Here is a 19,721-nt window from a genome sequence, read left to right as displayed (position 1 = left end):
ATATCTATCATCTATCTATAACTTACAACATTTTCTATTCTATTTTATTTTTTAATACTGGTGGTGAAATGTTAAATCTATATTTAAAAAAATCTGCTGCAGATGAGTCAATTCTGACACATGGCAACCTATCTTATATTATGACCCACAAATTGGCAAGATCTACTATTTAAAACCACTTTTTTAACTCATGTCTGCATTTGACAAGAGCCCTGGTGGTAGAGTGGTTAAGTGCTCAGCTGCTAACCAAAAGGTCAGCTGTTTGAACCTACAAGCTACTCCGTGGGAGAAAGATGTGGTAGCCTGCTTCCATAAAGATTACAGCCTTGGAAACCCTATGGGGCAGTTCCACTCTGTCCTATAGCATTGTCATGAGTCAAAATTGACTTGACGGCAATGTTTTTTTGTTGCTGTTTTGTTTTGTTTTCTGCCTTTTACAGACATAACGAATCCAGAATCTTCCGTTAATGGCACTGGAATCTCTAAATAAATACCGTGATCAAAAGAAATAAAAATGATTATAATATGAAGTATTCTTTTTCAATGTACACGGTTTCCCCTTGCCTCCACTTGAGTGTCTGAAGCACACACACACACACACACACACACACACATCCCCCTTACCACTTATAGACAGAACCAAGGGTCACAATCTCAAATTCCATCAGGGGTCAAGAAGGGAAAGTAAATAGATAAAGTCACTCAGGAGTGCTACAAGATAGAGTAGAGGGAATGTGGCTAATGGCCACGCACAGGTCCCTTTAAAGACGGAGCCACCAGTCAGCCCCAGTCAGGTATTCACATGGGGGTAATATGAGTCCAATGTAGCCACAGTTTATGATTGTCTGGGAGAAGCCAGAAATCTTGATTTTATGTGAAATCACCTGAATTTTAAATGTTGGCAAATTATTCCATTTTTTTTAAGGCTGGGAGGTGGGGGAGGAAGGAGGGCAAAATGCCCCTATTAACCAGGTCTGGCCAGGAGGTCACAAGTTTGCAATATCTGACAAAATGCCTTAAAGAGTATAAAAAGAACAGAAATTAGGCCTTTGAGTTGTTGAGACTGGTTGGGTTGTCCATACTGCTCAAAGGCACGTGTCCTTCAGTCTGAGAGCATGACCCAGGAACTTGTTAAGAACAATAACTGACCTTCAAATACTCTTCTCAAAAGCCTCTTCTAAACTCTATACACGTGGTCTTTTATTTCATTCACTCCTTCCTGATAGGATCATTTGGTACTGTTTCATAAGCAGCTCTAGGACCCATCAAAAAATGCCACTACAAGCTTCATCAAAATAATATAATGGGCTTAGTCCCCAAGGCAAATAAGAAAGAAATGGGGGGGAAAAAAAAAAAAAGAAAGAAAACAAATAAAGAGGAGAGAACAAACAGACTAATGGTCTTACATAACTTAATAGACCAACGTCTGTTTTTCATCTCTGGAGAGAACAGAACACAGACCAAAGACGTTCAAATGTTTCACCCATACCAGAAGTGCACACCCACATGTTTCGAATTCTTATGCTCCCAATTCCCTTCTTTCTCGGTCCCAATTGATCTTTACCCTGCACACTTTTTGAGCACCAAATCAGTCTCAAACGCCCCCAAATACTCTTTCTTTATGGTCTAATGGAAACCCTGGTGGCACAGTGGTTAAGTGCTACAGTTGCTAACCAAAAGGTCAGCTGTTCAAATCTATGAGGTGCTCCTTGGAAACTCTATGGGGCAGTTCTACTGTGTCCTATAGGGTCACTATGAGTTGGAATCAACTTGAAGGTAATGGGTTTTTTGGTCTCATACACTAACAGAAACCAAAGGATGAAAACCCAGAGAAAGTAAAACGATGACCTTAAGTTTAGTCTTTCCTGTGTCCTCTGTGAGGTATCCCCGAATAGTGCAAACAGTTAACACACTCACTGATAACCAAAAGGTTGGAAGTTTGAGTCTACCCAGAATGCCTCAGAAGAAAGCCTTGGTGATCTACCCCCCAAAATCAGTCACTGAAAACTGTACAGAGCACAGCTCTACTCTGACATACATGGGGTTGCCACGAGTTGGAATCAACTCAGCGACAGCTGGTTTTGATTATTGGGTTATATCCTCTGCAAAGATAAGCGTTCAAATATACGAAAACCCAAACCATGGCCATTATAGATGCACTTGATTGTTTTGAATGTTCGAATAAATCCTTTACCTGAATTATATACCTGCCATCCCAAACCGTGGATCATGCAATTGGTCGAAAACCGAGAAGCAACCGAAAACTCAGAAAATATTGGGAAATTCATTCCTCCACACAACAAATATGTGTTGAGGCAGTGTGGACAACCGAGAAGAGCTTGGGCTCGGGATTGGTTACTGGCTGAGATTGCCCCTTACTCTTTTTATAACCTTGTACAAGTCATTTAACTTCTCAAGGCTTGTTTTTCCATTTGTAAAATAAATTTCACAAAAGCAAATATCACAGAGATTTATTGCAAGTATTGAATAAGATATGTAAAATTCACAAAGCAGGACTTCAAATAACAGGTGCTTCCATTATTCCATTGGATGGAAGCTCTCTGTAAAAAAAAATGTAGGCAGGGATTTTTTTTTTTCTTTCTGATTTATTCAGTTTTTCTACCAGTGCCTAGAACATGGTTTGCCTATACTTAAAAAACTTAGTGCTCAATAAATAGCTGTAGAAGAATTGTGAAAGAGTAGGCAGAGCCAGGAAAAGGTATAGTATGCAACCTGACCCAGGCCTCCTTGAGCAAGTCTTATTTCAAGTGAGAACTCATGAACTACCTTGGGAAGGAGAGTACTTTGAATGAGAAACCAGGAAAAAGAATCTGTCAGAAAGAACTGCATCTAGAGAGCCTTGAGGTTTGGATGAAGTAGAGTGAACCCAGCACACTGGGGTGAGGAGGGGAGAAGAGGCAGGCTGTGTGGCTGGAGGGCAGTGAACCCAACATGAGTCTTCCTGAGACAATGGTCTTCCAGACCACAGTCACCACCTAAAAAAAACAAAAAACAAATCCCACTGCCGTCAAGTCGAGTCTGACTCACAGCAACCCTACAGGACAGATTACAACTACCTCACAGTTGTTTCCAAGGCTGTGAATCTTTACAGAAGCAGACTGCCTGCCACATCTTTCTTCTGTGGAGTGGCCAGCGGGTTCGAACTGCCGACCTTTCCGTTAGCAGCCAAGCGCTATAACTACTGTGCCACCAGGGCTCCCTAGTCACCACTTACATGCTTTAATTTTCAGAGGCATTGATGCCCATCTTGTAAACACTTTGTTCCCTCTCCTTGCATCAACATGTTTTATTGGAAAAATACTAATGGGGTTAAATTCATGAAAACCAAAATAAATTATTTCATGGTGGATAGTATTAATAAGTAAATTCATAAAATAAAAGAAAGTCAATCGGTTCCATACCCCCTCATTCTTTCAAGATGTATTGTGTGTGTGTGGGTGGGTGTTTGTGCATGTTTATAATATTGGCGCATTGATAAAAGCAAGATGCATCTTGTGTTCAACATGTATATTGAAGATACTGTTTCTTGCCCCGCCCTTAACTTAACAAAAGTTGTTATTAAATCCAGGTCGAATCTTACCTTTGCTGGCATATTGTAATTGAAGGAATAAGATACTTGTCAAGCCCACCATGAGGCAAAACACAACAGCTGCCGAGAAGAATGTAAATGAAGGTAAAGACATGGGCTTTTTCTTTGAGGAGCTTACAATTTATTTGGCAAGCCAAGACTTACATAGGTAAAGGGACTCACGAATACTGTAATGGTTGAACAAGACATATTGATTAGAAGGGGAATTAAGGAAGAAAGTATATAGTTGGGAAGAGGGGTGGATAGTAAGGTTTTGATAGCAATGTTTATTTTTTCCTCTGTAAAAGTGAGGTGAGCTAAAAATACAGTTTGAACAAATGAAGGACAACTGAAGCTAAAATGAGTGTCTTCCCCACACTCCCCTAAACCCCAAGCATATGAGATCTATTAGCTCCATCTTGAGAAACAATCTGGGGAGGGATTTGTTGGGAGCTTATGGTATAGAACAAGGCTTCTTCACATGGGCAATATTGTAGGGACCAGGTAATGCTCTGATGCTTGGCTGTCCTGGACATTGTAGGATGTTTAACACTATCCCTGGCCTCTACACTAAATTCTTGTAGTACTTTCCACACATACACCAACATAGGACAACCAAAAATGTCTCCAGGCATTGCTCAATATTTTCTGGGAGGCCATCACCACCCATTGAGGACCACTGATATAAACCCAAAACAAACCCATTGCCACCGAGTCAACTCCAACCCATACCAATCCTGTGGGACAGAGTAGAACTGCCCCACAGGATTTCTAAGGCTGTAATCTCTACAGGAGCAGACTGCCACATCTTCCTCCCACAGAGCAGCTGGTGGGTTCGAACCACCAACTTTTTGATTAGTGCTCAACCACTGCACCACCAGAGCTCCTTAAACAAAAAACAAGACAGGAGAAAAAATCTGAATTAGGCTTAAACAGTAAGAGGCTGCGTGGAGAAGAAAGCTCTGGGTTGGGGAGCTGTAGGTTGACCACAGACTCTGGGTGAGGAGAGCACCCTGCGTTGTGTATCTGTGCTGTCTCCCCTGTTCCCATCAATGGCGTCACTGCTCGGTGTAACTCAGCTGGGGAAGAGGCACAGTTCACTCTCCTAACGCCTCGTGGGCAGGTTGGCTGAGATGAAAACGAGCTAGGCAGTCTGCTTCTGTGCTTGTTCTTCTTGCCCTTGCTGTGACCAGAAAGGCAAGAACCAGGAATCCATGTAAGATGCTACATATTACACAGCCTTCTGAGCAGGACACAGCTCTTGCGGAACATCAGTCATTCACATGCAACGTTAGGTTGTTATTTTCTGTATTAGTGCTCCTCTAAAGAGTAAGTTTTGTGAGAGCAAGGGCAATTGGTGCTTACTTCACAGTAACAGCCACAGTGCTTAGAAACGCAGCAGGCATGTAGGGTGCACTCAGTGAATATTTGCTGAGAGAAGGACTGATCCATTATTGCTAGTCCTTTCTAGAATTCTGAAGTAGCATCCCTGGGTGGTGCAAATGGTGAAGCACCCGACTACTAACCAAAAGTTTGGTGGTTTGAACCCCCCCAGAGATGCCTTGGACGAAAGGCCGGATGATCTACTTCTCGAAGGTCACAGCCTTGAAAATCCTATGGAGCTCAGTTCTACTCTGCAACACACGGGGTTGACTCGATGGCTACTGGTTTGGTTTCTTGGTTTGGTCACATATAAAGTAGTCTCCTATTTTAGTGGGTCATCACCTACATTAAGATGGCCTCAAGATATGGTGCCTAATTTTGCCCCAAAGGTCATAAATCATCTTTCTTGTAGGAATTTCAAGAGCTAAAACCACAGGAGGTGAGCAGTAGAAAGGACCTAGGTAAGCTTCTTCCACTGGTGGCCTTGTCTTATTCATCTGTGCATCCTTGGCACCTAACGTAGCCTGGCAGAGAGTGGGTGTGCAATCATAAAACATCTATTAAAGACGAGTTTTAAAGAGGTTCCTCTGTGGAGTAGAAAAGAGAGAACTCCCTCCCGACTCCATCCATACCTCTAGCACTGGAATATTCTTAGTAAGTGTGCATTACTTTTAGAATGAAAATTATTTTAGATGAATGCTAAGGAAGAATGAATGGTCATATAAATGATACAACTATAGTCTCTATGTTTTTTTTTTTTTTAAAAAGAAGAGACTTTGCTTCCTCCTGAGCAAACCTGTGTCAGAGACCCAGCACAGCTGTATTCAAATCTCTGCCCCACCATAGCAGGGAGAACAGAGTACAACACATTTGTTCACTTTCTTTCAATTCTTTAATAAGAATGAGTATGTGCTCTATCGGGAGAAAGACGTGGCAGTCTGCTTCTGTAAAGATTACAGCCTTGGAAACCCTACGGGACCACTATGAGTCAGAATCTACTCGATGGCAGTGGGTTTGAATTTGAGCATATAATCTATAGGGCATTCAGAAACTGGAAATTACTGAGTAGCTTAGGATGAGGAAAACCAAGAGAGAAATGTTCCAAGATCTATATCAGAATCATGGTCACTTGACTTGTAAACTCACCAGTTAGGGGAAGAAACAATTCCCTTCTCCAATGCAAACTTTTCACCAGCTAGCCTTGCTTGGAGGGTGAAATACGCACGAAACGAACGATTTCTTTCCCAAGGCTCTTCAGCTATCTTTATATCCAAAACAAAAACCACTTTTCCACATACTGGTGCATGCCATTTAAGGAAAAGTATTCTGTACGTGCAATTTTGATTTTCACCTACTCTTGGCAACCCTAGAAGTCTCTTTTAAAACGATGTCAAAAGCAGGAGAGAGTCACTCTCCAGCTGGGAAAGGGAGGCACTCATGTGCGCTAATTATTTAGAACGTTCTGCTAAATGTCACCTGAGTGCCTCTCGCTCCTGAAGGTGCACAGCCCAAGGTACTCATTTCAACCAGGCAGGAAGTCAGGCAGAGGCTGACATCCAGGCGTGCTAACTCAGCAGCCAGCTCTAAAATTAACAGGAAAACTCACTGGACATCTGGCACCCTTCTCTATGCAATCACATTTCTAGACTGGTTCCACTGGGGAGGTCACCACAGTCAGAGCTTCCTGTCAACTGGATCTTCCCATGAAACATCTAGCACTCCCAGTCAAAGGGTTTTGCTAAGGTTTCAGGGCTTTGAAGCGCAAAGAGACAAACAAAAGATAAAAGCAACCTCAAACAAAATAAGCAATAGGCTCTCTGCTTCTAAAATAAACGAATGCCTCTGTATCTCCAGAGCAATGGGTGGTGATTAACTGTGCAATTGCATTTTATTAAAACTTTTATATTTCTATCCTGAATTTCCTCAAGGAGAAAAATAGAGATGTGGTCAGATTCGCTTATATCGGTGGGTGGAGGACAGGAAGAACAGCATCCAGAAGGCCCTACTGTCCTATGACGATACGGCTGCCCCAGAGAGATGGACGAGTCTAGCTGTGGGTGCCTACAGTCTACACTAGAAAGCAAATAGGGGGTTCCAGAACTAAAATCAAGCCAACAAAATGTGTATATTCATACACATCTCATGTGGTTTATTCAGATTACCAGTGTCTTTGCAAACCTGTGGCTCATTGATGGATGACCTCCCTCATGCTGAGGCAGCTTAAATGGCAAGGGGTAATATTCCGCTATGGAGCCCTGGTGTCCTAACGGTTAAGTGCTCAGTTGTTAACCAAAAGGTAGGCTGATCGAACCCACCGGCTGCTTCACAGAAGAAAAGACCTGGTGATCTGTTTCCATAAAGGTAACAGCCTGAGAAACCCTATAAGGCAGTTCTACTCTGTCATACAGGGTAGCTGTGTGTCAGAATCGACTCAATGGCACACAACAACAACATTCTGGTGAGAGCCTCCAAAGGTGCTTTCAGCAAGTTTTCGCTATGTGGTGTGTGCTTTTTCTTCTCGTTGCCACTGTCGTTGCTATCGAGTAGATTCCAACTCATAGTGATCCCCTAGGACAGGGTAGAACTGCCCCACAGGGTTTCCAAGGCTGTAATCTTTATGGAAGCAGACAGCCACATCTTTCTCTTAATCACCGCACCACCAAGGTTTCTTCCTTAGCACAGCAGCAGTTAATTCAGAACTAGGCTAAGCTCCGGAAGAATGACGGGCATAAGCCTTCTTAGAAATCTAGAGTTTGGAAGTGAGAAGGTTCAAGTGTGAGTCCTGAATCTGCCATTTACTAACCTGTACCTTTGGAGCTAGGAGCCCTGGTGGCACAGTGGTTAAGAGCTCATCTGCTAACTTAAGATCAGCGGTTTGAAAGGTGGGTAAAAGATGGGGCCGTCTGCTTCCATAAAGATTACAGCCTTGGAAAGCCTGGGGGGCAGTTCTGCTCTGTCCTATAGGGTCATTATGAGAAGGAATCCACTCTTCAGCAATGGGTTTTTTTTTTGGTTTTTGCCTTTGGAACAGTCACATAGATGTCCGTTTCCTTCCCTCCACCCCCAAGTTTTGTTTTGTTTTTTCCTTTCTCCAACTGTGGTCAAACACTTGACATTTCAATAGTCTTAACAGGTACAGCTCAGTGACATGAATTACGTTCCTCACATTGTTCAGCCATCACCCTTACCCATTCTCCAGTTTTACCGCCGCTCTTAACAGAAGCTCAGGGTCACCTGGTAACTGCTAATAAACTTAGTCCTGATATACTTGCCTATTCTAGATATTTCTCACAAGTGGAATCATATATTTGTCCTTTCATGACTGATTCCTTTCACTCAGCATAATATTTTCCAGGTTTGCCCATGTTGTAGCATGTATTACAACTTCATTTCTTTTTATGACAGAGTAATATTCCATTGTGTGTATATGCCACATTTTGTTTAACCAGTCACCTGTCCATGGCCATTTAGGCTACTTCCACTTTTTGGTTATTGTGAATAATGATGCGGTGAATGCTGGTGTACAAATAGCTGTTTATGTTTCCTTTTATAATGAGAATAATAATATTCCCTAGTTCACATCATCAGTGAGTGGATTAAACTGTGCAAGTAAATTAGTGATTATTTTCCATGGCTGGAACACCTCCTAGAGTAGGACTTTTCAATTATTGGCAGTGGTATATCTAGGGTATTGCATCAGCCCTGGGCAAGTGGCACCACTAAGCAGTTTCTATTAACCTGCAGCCCAAAATCCTTCCTCAAGCACTGTAATGAGTTAATTAAAAGATGAATGAGCTTGACTTGTGTTTTTGAGCTGATATTATGGTAAAATTATCTAAAAGAGGGGCGCCAGATGTTTGGACAGGGGCACAATTTCAGTGCTTGCCACAGGTGCTATTTTCACACGCCGCTGGCCGTAAGGAGCTGATAGAAACTGCTCAGTGGTGCCACGCACCCAGAGCTGGTGCGATGCCTGCCATATCTGCCATAATCTAGTTATGTCTCTGATTATCAGGCCTGATAATGATTCGTTGTGAGGTCTGCCATAGGTATTATAAAATGTTAAGCATCATTCCTACCCACGTAATGCCAGTAGCATTCCTCCTCTGAGCAGTGACAACCTAAAATGTCCCTAAACCTCCAAACCAACCCTGTTCATGTTTAGTCATTTCCTATTCATAGCGACCCTCTAGCACAGAGTAGAACTGCCCCGTAGGATTTCCAAGGAGCAGCTGGTGGATTTGAACTGCCAACCTTTTGGTTAGCAGGTGAATGCTTAACCTCTGTGCAACCAGGGCTCCAAAATGTCCCTAGACTTTGCCAAATGTCCACTGGGGCAAGCTGGTACCAGTTGAGAACTGCTGTCCTGGAGCTCGGTGCCATGGTGAGTGACATTATGTATTATAGTCAAACAGCCGCTTCACCCTACTTGCTTTGAACAGTTATTGAATGTTGGACACATTTTGTTGATTTTTTTAAAGCCTCACATCCATTTCCCTTTCTGATGGTACTAGCAGCCCCTTCTTGCTTTGGGAGAACCATCCTCGTTCTATGTGCTCCATTGTTTTGCATAATTTCCTCAGTACTGTGTCTGGTACATAGAATGTGATATTCAACATATATTGAATAGCACATTCTATGTAGAATTGTGACTTTTCCGGCAGAAAAGTCCCTGAGTGGCGCAAACGGTTTGTGCTTAACCTCGAACCTAAAGATTAGTGGTTGAAACCCACCCAGCTGTGCCACGGGAGAAAGAACTGGCAATCTGTTTCCATAAAGATTACAGCCAAGAAAACTCTACGGGGAAATCCTACTCAAATTGACTCAACAACAGCGGGTTTTTCTTTTCTGCTAGCTGAGGGTGTGGTAATGTGAGCTCAAGATTGCTAGCAGCCACAATAAAAAGCCAGATAAAGACATTCTAGAAGAAACAGAACTTTGAGATGAAAATTAGCATCGTTATTTGGACCCCAAGTCAAGCCAAGCCTGAAGCCCTCCCTACCCCCAGAGCTTTGAATTATGTACGCTGGGGAATTCCTTTTCTGCTTGTGTCATTATGGATTGGTACAACTGCCTACTACGTGTCAAGCACTATGCCACATGTTTTCACAAGTGCTCTTATTTAATCTTCATAGCAATCTTGTGAGGTGAATAACATATTATCCCATTTGACAGGTGGAGATATGGAGCTCAAGGAGTTGGTTGACTCACCCAAGGTCCCATAGCCAGTATGTAGCAGAGCTGTAATTTCCTTTCCTCCAACTCCAAGTCCAGTTTCCTACACATGCCTGTAATGTATTTCACAAGCGCTGTCTTGACCCAGTTTTGAGATCATGGTTTAAAAACTCTCAATTCGCATTCACGGTCATTGCTAAGCCTACACCCCAACTACTTCCCTTATCATATTCCAACACTCCTGGGCTACAATACTCAGAGGCCACCAGATATCTAACACCCAGGAACAGCCCTTCTCCTTTGGGCCCATGGAATTATTCAAAATACCCAATCTACAGGGAGCCTGCAAAACCTAGCTAGCCAATTCCACTTGCAAAACTTAAGCTGCCTACACTTCCAACTTGCAGTTACTCTGTCCCTGGTTGCTACCCTGTGTGACCCTGTGTCGCCTCTTGTTTGAAACTGTAACAAAGAGTTCTGCCTTTCATCTGAGTGTCTTTGTGTTGTGTACTGCCTTCCCAAGAACCTCTAATCTACCTAATATCACATAATTGTGAAACATTGTCTTATTTGTTGGTTTTGGTGAAGTGAAAGGGGCCATTGAGCAGGAATAACACTCAGTTCCACCTCTGTTGTTGTTAGCTGTTGTCAAGCCAGCCTCGACTCATAGTGACCCCATATACAACAGGATTGGACCATCGTGATCCATAAGGTTTTCATTGGCTAGTTTTCGTAAGTAGATCACCTGGTCTTTCTTCCTAGTGTGTGTTAGTCTGGGAAGTCCACTGAAACCCGTTCAGTGTCACAGCAACATAGAAGCCTCCACTGACAGATAGGTGGCGGCTGTGCATGAGGTACACCTGCTGGGAATGAACAGGAGCCTCCCACATGGAAGGCAAGACTTCTACCACGGAACCACCCGTGCCTCTTCCCACCTGTTGTTGTTGTTGTTAGTTGCCATCGAGTTGATTCCAACTATCGTGGCCCCAAGTGTGCAGAGTAGAACTGCAATCCATAGGGTTTCCAAGACTGTGACCTTTCGAAAGCACACTATCCTACCCACTATCCTAAAATTATGAAACATTGACTCAGTTGTTGGTGTTGGTGGGTGAAATGGACCATTGAACAGAAATAACAGTTTCCTCTCTAACAGAGGCTAAAGGTGAGCAGGACTTTATTCAAGGTCTTTGGAAAGAACACTCGTGTGTCTAGAAGGGCATATTGTGATCCCTTTTCAGGCTCACATTGGATATATGAAAACGATCTGCCTGGGGGCTTAACTCCTGCCCACTTACTGATATGAGAGAGGGAGAAAATTATATTAGTTAATATGAAACTGCCTTGTTTTGAACACATCCAAAAATAGCCACAGAAAAAGTTATCTTCACTAATAAAGCAAGGCAGATATGAAGCCTTCACGCTTGAAGGAACACAAATGATCTTATTATCCTGAGCATCTTGATGGTAACTATAAAAATTCATCTTTGAGTTTCAGGCAAAATATAAAATAGTAATATTACCTTGGGTTTAACTCTGTATCCTGCAAATCCAAGTCCTGGTCCAAATAATCTGAGTAGACTATCAAAATATTCTTTAAGAGTAGCCAGTGTGTGCTCAGTGCTGTTCTCTATCTTCTACATACCAAAAAAAAAAACCCCAAACCCGTTGCCATGGAGTCAATTCTAACTCATAGCATCCCTATAGGACAGGGTGGAACTGCCCGATAGGGTTTCCAAGGAGCAGCTGGTGGATTTGAACTGCCAGCCTTTCGGTTAGCAGCTGAGGTCTTAACCACTGTACCACCAGAGCTCCATGTCTTCTACATGGGTTACCACTTTTACCTACAACAGCCCTGAAAGGAAGATATTACTTGGCTAAACTTACAAATGATGCTCAGGGAAGTTAAGCACATTGTCCAAGGTCAACAGCTAGTGAAGAGTAGCAATTAGAACCTAAAGTCTCTCTGACTCCCGATCCCCTGTTCATTACACTACTCCACGCTGTTTGAGAAGTAAGATGCTGAGAACAGAATCCTGACCTTGTCCCTCTGATCATCCACACTCAAGTTTGTACCAACCCCACCAAACATGACCACAGAGTAAGAACGTTATTCAAAATTAATAAATATTCTCCAGGTCCCTACAGTATTTAGGGCACAACACTGTGTGGCAAGGGTTATAATTATTAGAACCATATAACTGTTGGAGTTCTTGGACGAAAAACCTCAAAGGTCAGACCATAAAAGTCATCAAATAAAACTCATTTTCCAAGTCAGCACTTTATTGCTTTTAACGAAAGACTATTGAAAAGTTTCTGAAATTTACGTCTCCCATATATGCATACTTTTCTTCTCCCATTTCCTTTACCTGAGCTACTTCATTGTCTCCACACGGCCACACCTGCCCCTCTACCCTATTGTACACGATGCAGTCAGTGACCTTCACAAAATACAAACATGATTATGCTGCACACACAGGATACACTTTAGCTGTTGTTGTGTGCCGTCTAGGTGATTCCAACTCATGGGGGCCCCATGTGACAGAGTAGAATTGCCCCATAGGGTTTTCTTGGCGGTAATCTTTATAGAAGCAGATCACCAGGTCTTTCTCTGGTGAAGCTGCTGAGTGGATTCAAACCATCTACCTTTTGGTTAACAGCTGAGCACTTAACCATTGTGCCCATAAAAACAGACCCAAATATACCTGCTTAAAAATCTCTGCGATTCCTATAGCACTTAGGGGCAATATAAGGTCTTTAAAATAGTCTCCTCGATCCTTAGCAGTTCTACTAAATTCCAAATGAATAAATTTAATTTTTGCATCATACTAAGTAGATGCATTTATACTTGGAAGATTAATAAGGTAATTTCAAAGAACTTTTCAAATAGTCCTAGGATGCTACAAAAGTTTACCAAGGTTTTAGCCTTTAGGTATCACAATAAAAAGCCACACTTTTTCTATAAGTAGTAAAAAAAAAAATTATTAATATTTGAATTACTATTGCCCAAAATTGACCCAAGAAAAGTTTCCATCAATGATGAGTTCTCCTACACATCAATATGAAACATGAGTGGGGAATAATAAGAGGTGTATAGTCAATACAGAAATCTACTTCTATTATAAAACATTTTCTAAGCCTAGATTTCACTGGTTACAATTAACCCATAAATAATTTCTGACACCCAAAGGGGAAAATATGCTAACCTTAGAAAACAGGTTCTTAATTTTTCTGTGGGGATTTTTTCCTAAGGAAAATAAATAAGTGATTCTGACAAAATTAGAACATGGCTCTGAACATTAAAGTTTTATTTTTTAATGTGATGACCTTTGTATTCTCTGGGAGATTCACCAACTTGTTTAGAGCATTTCAATTTCCAGGTACTTGAAAATAAAACAGGCCAGAGCAGAGCTGTCTAGAAAAGAAAAATTTTAAAACCTTCTAGGGCAACTAGGGCAGTTGGAGGAAAATCACATTGATCAAATTTTTGGAAAACAAATTATAGACAATTGACTTTGTTTAAAATGGAACTAACAGATTAATTTCGGGGGAACATTATTGTTCTAAGTGCACGTGATAGTCAATGTTATGTGTCAGTTTGGCTAGGCTGTGATTCTCAGTGACTTGGCAGACACTGTGTAATCACCCTCCATTTTGTGATCTGATGTGCACAGCCAGTCAGTTGGAAGGGGGGTTACCTTGAGGGTGTGGCCTGCCTCCAGTATATGAATGGACTTTCTGGCAAAGCTTGCTCTGTTTCTTGACCCTGTATTCTTCTTGTTGCCTGACCTCTAGTTCTTGGGACGTGAGCCTGCAAAAGTATCTTGCCTGTTGCCTGACTCACAGATTTTGGGTTCCTCAACCCTTGCAACCGCTCAAGCCAGCAGAGGACTCCAGCCTGCTGCCTGACCCACAGATTTGGGACTTGCCATCCTCACAACTGCATGAGCCACTTCCTTGAAGTAAATCTCTCTCTGTGTATTTATGTATATGCACCTAAGACGGTGCATATGAATTAGGGTCTTAGAGGTTTAGAATGTTCGTTTTGGCTTCTTTACAGCAAGTATTACATTCCTGTCAGGAAGTACCACTCACTTTACAAACGAAAGTAGAAAAAATGTATTTGTCTTCAACTTGAATGGATATCAGGTCATTTTCAGAAGGATTTATGTTTCTTACAACTTCCAAAAACCAACCCCCTTGCCACTGAGTCAATTCTGACTCATAGTAACCCCATATGATAGAGTTGAACCACCTCACAGGGTTTCCTAGGCTGTCGTCTTTATGGAAGCAGACCGCCACGTCTTTCTCCCATGGAGCCACTGGTGGGTTCAAACCGTCAATCTTTCAGTTAGCAGCTGAGCTGTTAACCACTGCACTGCCAGCACTTCTTGTCCTACAACTTAATAATTTAAAATTCTAAAATGGAAAATCCTCTGTGGTATTTCAAAAGGGGAAGAGAAAAAGGCAGAGAGAGAGAGTAAATTCTGAGAGAGGAGAGGTGGAGAAAAAGCAAGAGAGAGAGAGTGGTTAGACAAACCTTTTTGTATTCATTGATCAACACAAACTTTATTGGCCCTGTCTTCTCTCTCCCAGGTTAGCCTCTAAAAGAAACAAGTGACAGTCCTGAATGTCCTTATTGGGGATCACGATAAGCACGTTTTAGAGCTGAACTTTTCCAGTATTTCTGCCATTCATTACACTGTGAGCAAAGTACCAAGAACCCAATAACTTGCAACCTCAAAAATGCCAACAGACCCTCATATTAATAATCTGCCATGGTTTGTTCAGATAAGGAAATATAAATTAAATACAATAGGAAAGTTTTCCAAAAACCAAGAAGCTAGTCTCTGTTCAGCTTGACCCAGTAAACAGCACATTTTTTAGTATTTTTAGCTAGTTCAGCTTCCATTCCTAGCATGGAATCAAACTGTATAATGGAAATTCATACCACCTCCATGAAACATTAGAATCCTCCATTGGGGGGGGGGGAGCCATGTTGAATGTTTTGCAATACTTCTAGCATGACACAATCATAACTCTGAACCTTCTGAAGTTTGCTTCAGGTTGGGGCTCATGTAGAAAGCCAGACCTTAAATGATGTGAGGCTGAGGAAGAAAAATGAAAAACCCAAAATCTGGAAAAGCAGCCACTCAACTCACCTTCCTGCCTCAAATGTGAACCACGTGGCATCACGTCCATACCGCCGCAGGGCGCTTAGCGGCCATGAGATGAGTTTGACTCTGGGATTCTGGATGTCCCAAAGACAGATGTGCTCATATGTAATCTGCAAGGCACATTCGCCATGTACATCTAAGTTAGGAGATGGCATCAAATACACATTGAATCTCTCTGGGAGAAAAACAAAAGGTTAGTCTAAAATCCCCAGGAAGAAAGCATCAAAGACACTGTAGGAAAAGAGAAGCATTTAAAAACAATTCAAGCTCACGTTCTTCCCTACCTTGTGGTTGAACGTACGGGAACATCAATTTTCTCATAAATTAGCAGTCCCAGAAAATGAGATTTTTGATGTAGCCCATATTAAAGAACGTCTTAACAATACAGTCCAGCTGTCAATGCACTAAACGCTATTTGCACAACCTAAGACCATTTTTAGAATCTTTCAATTTGCATAAGAAAAAGAAATTCTATGACCAAAGCAGTAAAGCTATGAAAAGCAGTGTTTTTTCTGCCAAACACAAGTTAATTATACCCACACTTTGTGCTTCCAAAGATGCAGGTGTGAAATAATTGTCTCATGGTTTAATGATCTTAAAGTTGTGTTCATCAACTTATAATTTTCATAACCGAATTAAAAAAATTATATGCTAAATTATTTAAATAAGACTTCACACTAATACGATGCATTTAACTGACCAAACAGTTTGGAAAAATGCCACTGGATATATTTGAACTAGTTGGAACAAAGAGCTTTCATTGGTCAAACGCTGGGAAGAAATATTCACTTATCTATGTGGATGATTTGTTAAAATTTAACCAAGATTACCCTAAATAAACTGCTTGGCTGATGACTACAACCAAATATTTATCCCCACAGATACAGTCATGGTATTTCTGCTACATTTTTAGAAAATTCATTAATTTAAGAAGCTATAGAGTTAAACTTCTTTAAGTGAAATAGGAACAAAAATATTATCACTATAACAAACACGTTTCTACCTAGCCATCATTACGATAGATTGAATACATTTAACAAAATAGTGTTACATTAAAATTTAATACTAGTGCTATTCTAAATTAATTGTTTTGATAATAAGATAATTATATCAGAATTTTCAAAGATTTTAGTTGAGTTTAATAAACAGAGGTGTCAAGATTGTGTTCATGAGATATATTTATGCATCTACTATTTGAAATCTCTAAATTACTTCAAATGCCCAATAACTAAATATTTGTTGCTGCTTTCTAGTAACTATTATTTTAAAAGTGTGTCTCTAATGGACTAAATTTCTGGACCAAGTAAGAAAGATTGTCTTCATTAAGTAAAGAGTAAAAGAGACCTTTTCCAATTTCTTTGCTTAAAAAAACCAAAACCAAACCTGTTGCCACTGAGTCAATTCTGACTCACAGAGACCCTATAGGACAGAGTAGAACTGCCCCACAGGGTTTTCAAGGAGTGCCTGGTGGATTCAAACAGCTGGCCTTTTTGTTAGCAGCCATGGTTCTTAACCACTATGCCACCAGGGTTCAGTAGTTATATACTAGATATTCTTATTCCCATTTGGCAATAGAGGAAACTAATGCACAGAAAATGGACATGACGAAGGTAACTCCTAGACACAGCCATTTCTTGAATTCAGTTTGTAACACCAGCAGGATGCTATCTCACAGATACAAATTGTGGGAATAAATGCTGATCTGTGAACTTTAGGTTAAAACAAAAAATCCAAATCTGTCATGTTTTCTTCTGTTTGGCTTCATAGGCATCTGTCTGTGAACACTATGCGTGTGCCTTCTGTGCCCAGGGACACCGTGATATAGTGAACTATAGGGCTAGGAGCTGATGGCTTAGTCATATGACCTTGGGTAAATGACCTAACCTCTCTGTAGCTCAATTTCACAGTCTACAAAGAGCCCGTCAGAATTAGCCAGCGCTTCTAGGTCACGGTCAATAACCTTTCCATGGAGATGGATTTTGGCAGATCTGGTGCATCCGAATAGTCACAGACTATAAACATGTCCTGAAGACATAGTTCCAATTGGGAGGGAGAGCATTTTTTACTAACAATTGGAGTGTGCTCCCATAGGAAAGGTCAGTACCATTCCACCTCTGCCATGTTCCTAATCAAGCCAGATGACCCTATAGACCCTTCAGTCATAGCATGCCCTGATTGGTGAGGTCAACTGGCTGAAGCTGAACTCAGTGATCCAATCTACCCTGTCACAAGGCTCAGCTCTTTGCAGAAGAAGAAATGATCCCTCATCTTCAGGCTCATGCTGTAAATGAACATTGATGTTTGCAAAGTGTTCATGAATATTTTGGTCATTGTTGTTTAAAAAGATTCATTCCCAGGTTGAGGGTTTAGCTCAAACCATTGACTCAAGTGTATGGGTGAAAAAAAGAAACCACAGATTTAAATAGGTTTATACTTTCAGAGATATTCATGAAGTTTGGATTCTTTTAAAAGCATTGGGAAGCTTTCAGTAAAATTTTGAATAAAAAAGTCAAGGAAAAGAAAAAAACATTATACTGTTGAAGAAAGGATATTTTAATTCTCCTGGAAATCAGATTTCTGGATTTCAAGGAGGTTGAGGTGACCCATTCAAGCTATCTTTCAACCTCGAGCCTTGAGAAAATTGGTTTCTTAATAAAAGTCACCTTTAAGCCAAACAACAGTCTAGCCTTGGGCATTGTGCTCTGTTACAGAATTATCTATGTGTAGCTTTAACAATAGACGTTCCAAAGGTCAGACTAGAAGCTACGTTTTAGGGTAAATTGTTGTTATGTAAACACTATTCTGGCCCTGTTTCCATGGCAATGTATATTACTAGTGATAAGCTGCAGTATAAGAATCTATAAAATATTTTTCTTCTTTGGAACATCTTTTGCTTTCCAGTTGGAAATGTTACCCCAATTTGCAAATCATATATTAAATAAACTTCAAACAATTTCTATTATTGGCTTAATATGATTTTTGTTTCAAAACTCTAAAATGCACATACTGTACATACAGGGCCAAGAGTATAGTCTGAAGTTGAATACTAACTAGCGATTGAAATAGGAGCAAGGTCCTGATCTCCTCTAAGCTTCAGTTTCCTCATCTGTAAAAGGGGGGATGTCATAGTACTTATATCATAGAGCTGCTGTGAAAACTAAAGAATCTCGTATAGGTAAGGCGCCCTGGTGGCACAGTTGTTAAGAGCTATATCGAGCTACAGCTGCTAACCAAAAGGCCAGCAGTTTGAATCCACCAGCTGCTACTTGGAAACCCTATGGGGACAGTTCTCTCTGTCTTACAGGGTCACTACGAGTCAGAATTGATTCAACTGCAATGGGCTAGTTTTAGCTAGTAGCCGAGGTAAAGTGTCTACCACAGAAACTGGCACATAGCATCTTCCTTGAGATTCTAGTTGATATCATTAATGTAGATCTATCCATATTTTACATTGAAAAAATACTAAGAAATTTACTGAAATGTTAACATAGGTTGTGGGTGAGATTAAAGACTATTTTTACTCCTTTCTTCATACATTTTTGTAACTTCAAAAATTCTACATAATGAAGATGTCTTATATTTTATGACATGGGAGGAGGCAAAAACAGTTTAAAAGAAAAGAGAAAGAGAGAATTTTCTTTACATACCACTCTGTTCTCTCTCCACACCAGTGGCCAGTAAGTCAGGCTCTCCGAGGCTGATGTCATTGATCCGCGTCCCTATGCACTCCATCTGGAGTACTTTGCACCATTCATCAGCCTCGAGATCTGTGGAAATGCCCAAGTTACTAACCTATATGCACAGTAGCCTCTTAAAAGTGAAATCAAAAACTCCCCCTGCCTCAGACAAACCTGATTCACAAGCAAAGGTCTTAGAGGTATCGTCATTGAAATAAATCCCTATGGCGTGTTTCTTGGTGCTCTTTGGCAATCGTGCGACGTTCTTCACATTGTTGAGTTCCGTAACCTGAAAAACAAAGACTTAAAAGTTTTTGATCATGCTTCCCTGCCCCGCCGCCCCCCCCCCACAGTAAATGCTACCGATCAGCAGATGAAATAAAGGCGAGACGCAGAAGGCAGGAAAGCACATCACAGATCACTACTTGACAGAAACGTGTCTCTGTGTCTGAAAGCTAGGAGTTATTCAGGTGAAGTCAGTGTATTCTTCACACATAGCAAGGAATATTGACAAATTACCTTTCCTAATTAAATTTCCTGAAGCATATTAAGAGGCACAGACTCAAAGCTTCATAATGTTGTTGTTGTTGGATGCCATTGAGTTGATTCTGACGAAGAGGGGCCCCAGTGTAACAGAATAGAACTGCCCCACAGGGTTTTTGCTGTAATCTTTATAGAAGCAGATCACTAGGTCTTTCTCCCACGGAGCTGCTGGGTGGGTTC

The 19,721-nt window shown here is 41.1% G+C and overlaps 1 protein-coding gene across 1 annotated transcript in view; it reads right to left on the bottom strand.

Moving 5' to 3' along the window:
- The window catches only part of DOK5 (docking protein 5), a 206,623-nt gene that overhangs the window by 66,304 nt on the left and 120,598 nt on the right, over positions 1–19,721 (bottom strand). The window contains exons 3-5 of the mRNA XM_003419902.4: positions 19,173–19,287; positions 18,969–19,088; positions 15,307–15,496 (exon numbers count right to left, since the gene is read on the bottom strand). Coding sequence (XP_003419950.1) covers positions 15,307–15,496; positions 18,969–19,088; positions 19,173–19,287 — 425 coding nt within the window. The remainder of the gene's footprint in view (positions 1–15,306; positions 15,497–18,968; positions 19,089–19,172; positions 19,288–19,721) is intronic.

The sequence above is a fragment of the Loxodonta africana genome, chromosome 24 (assembly GCF_030014295.1).
Source record: "Loxodonta africana isolate mLoxAfr1 chromosome 24, mLoxAfr1.hap2, whole genome shotgun sequence".
NCBI lineage: Eukaryota > Metazoa > Chordata > Mammalia > Proboscidea > Elephantidae > Loxodonta > Loxodonta africana.
The sequence above is the reverse complement of the archived record's forward strand: the minus strand, read 5'-3'. Positions and strand labels throughout refer to the sequence as shown.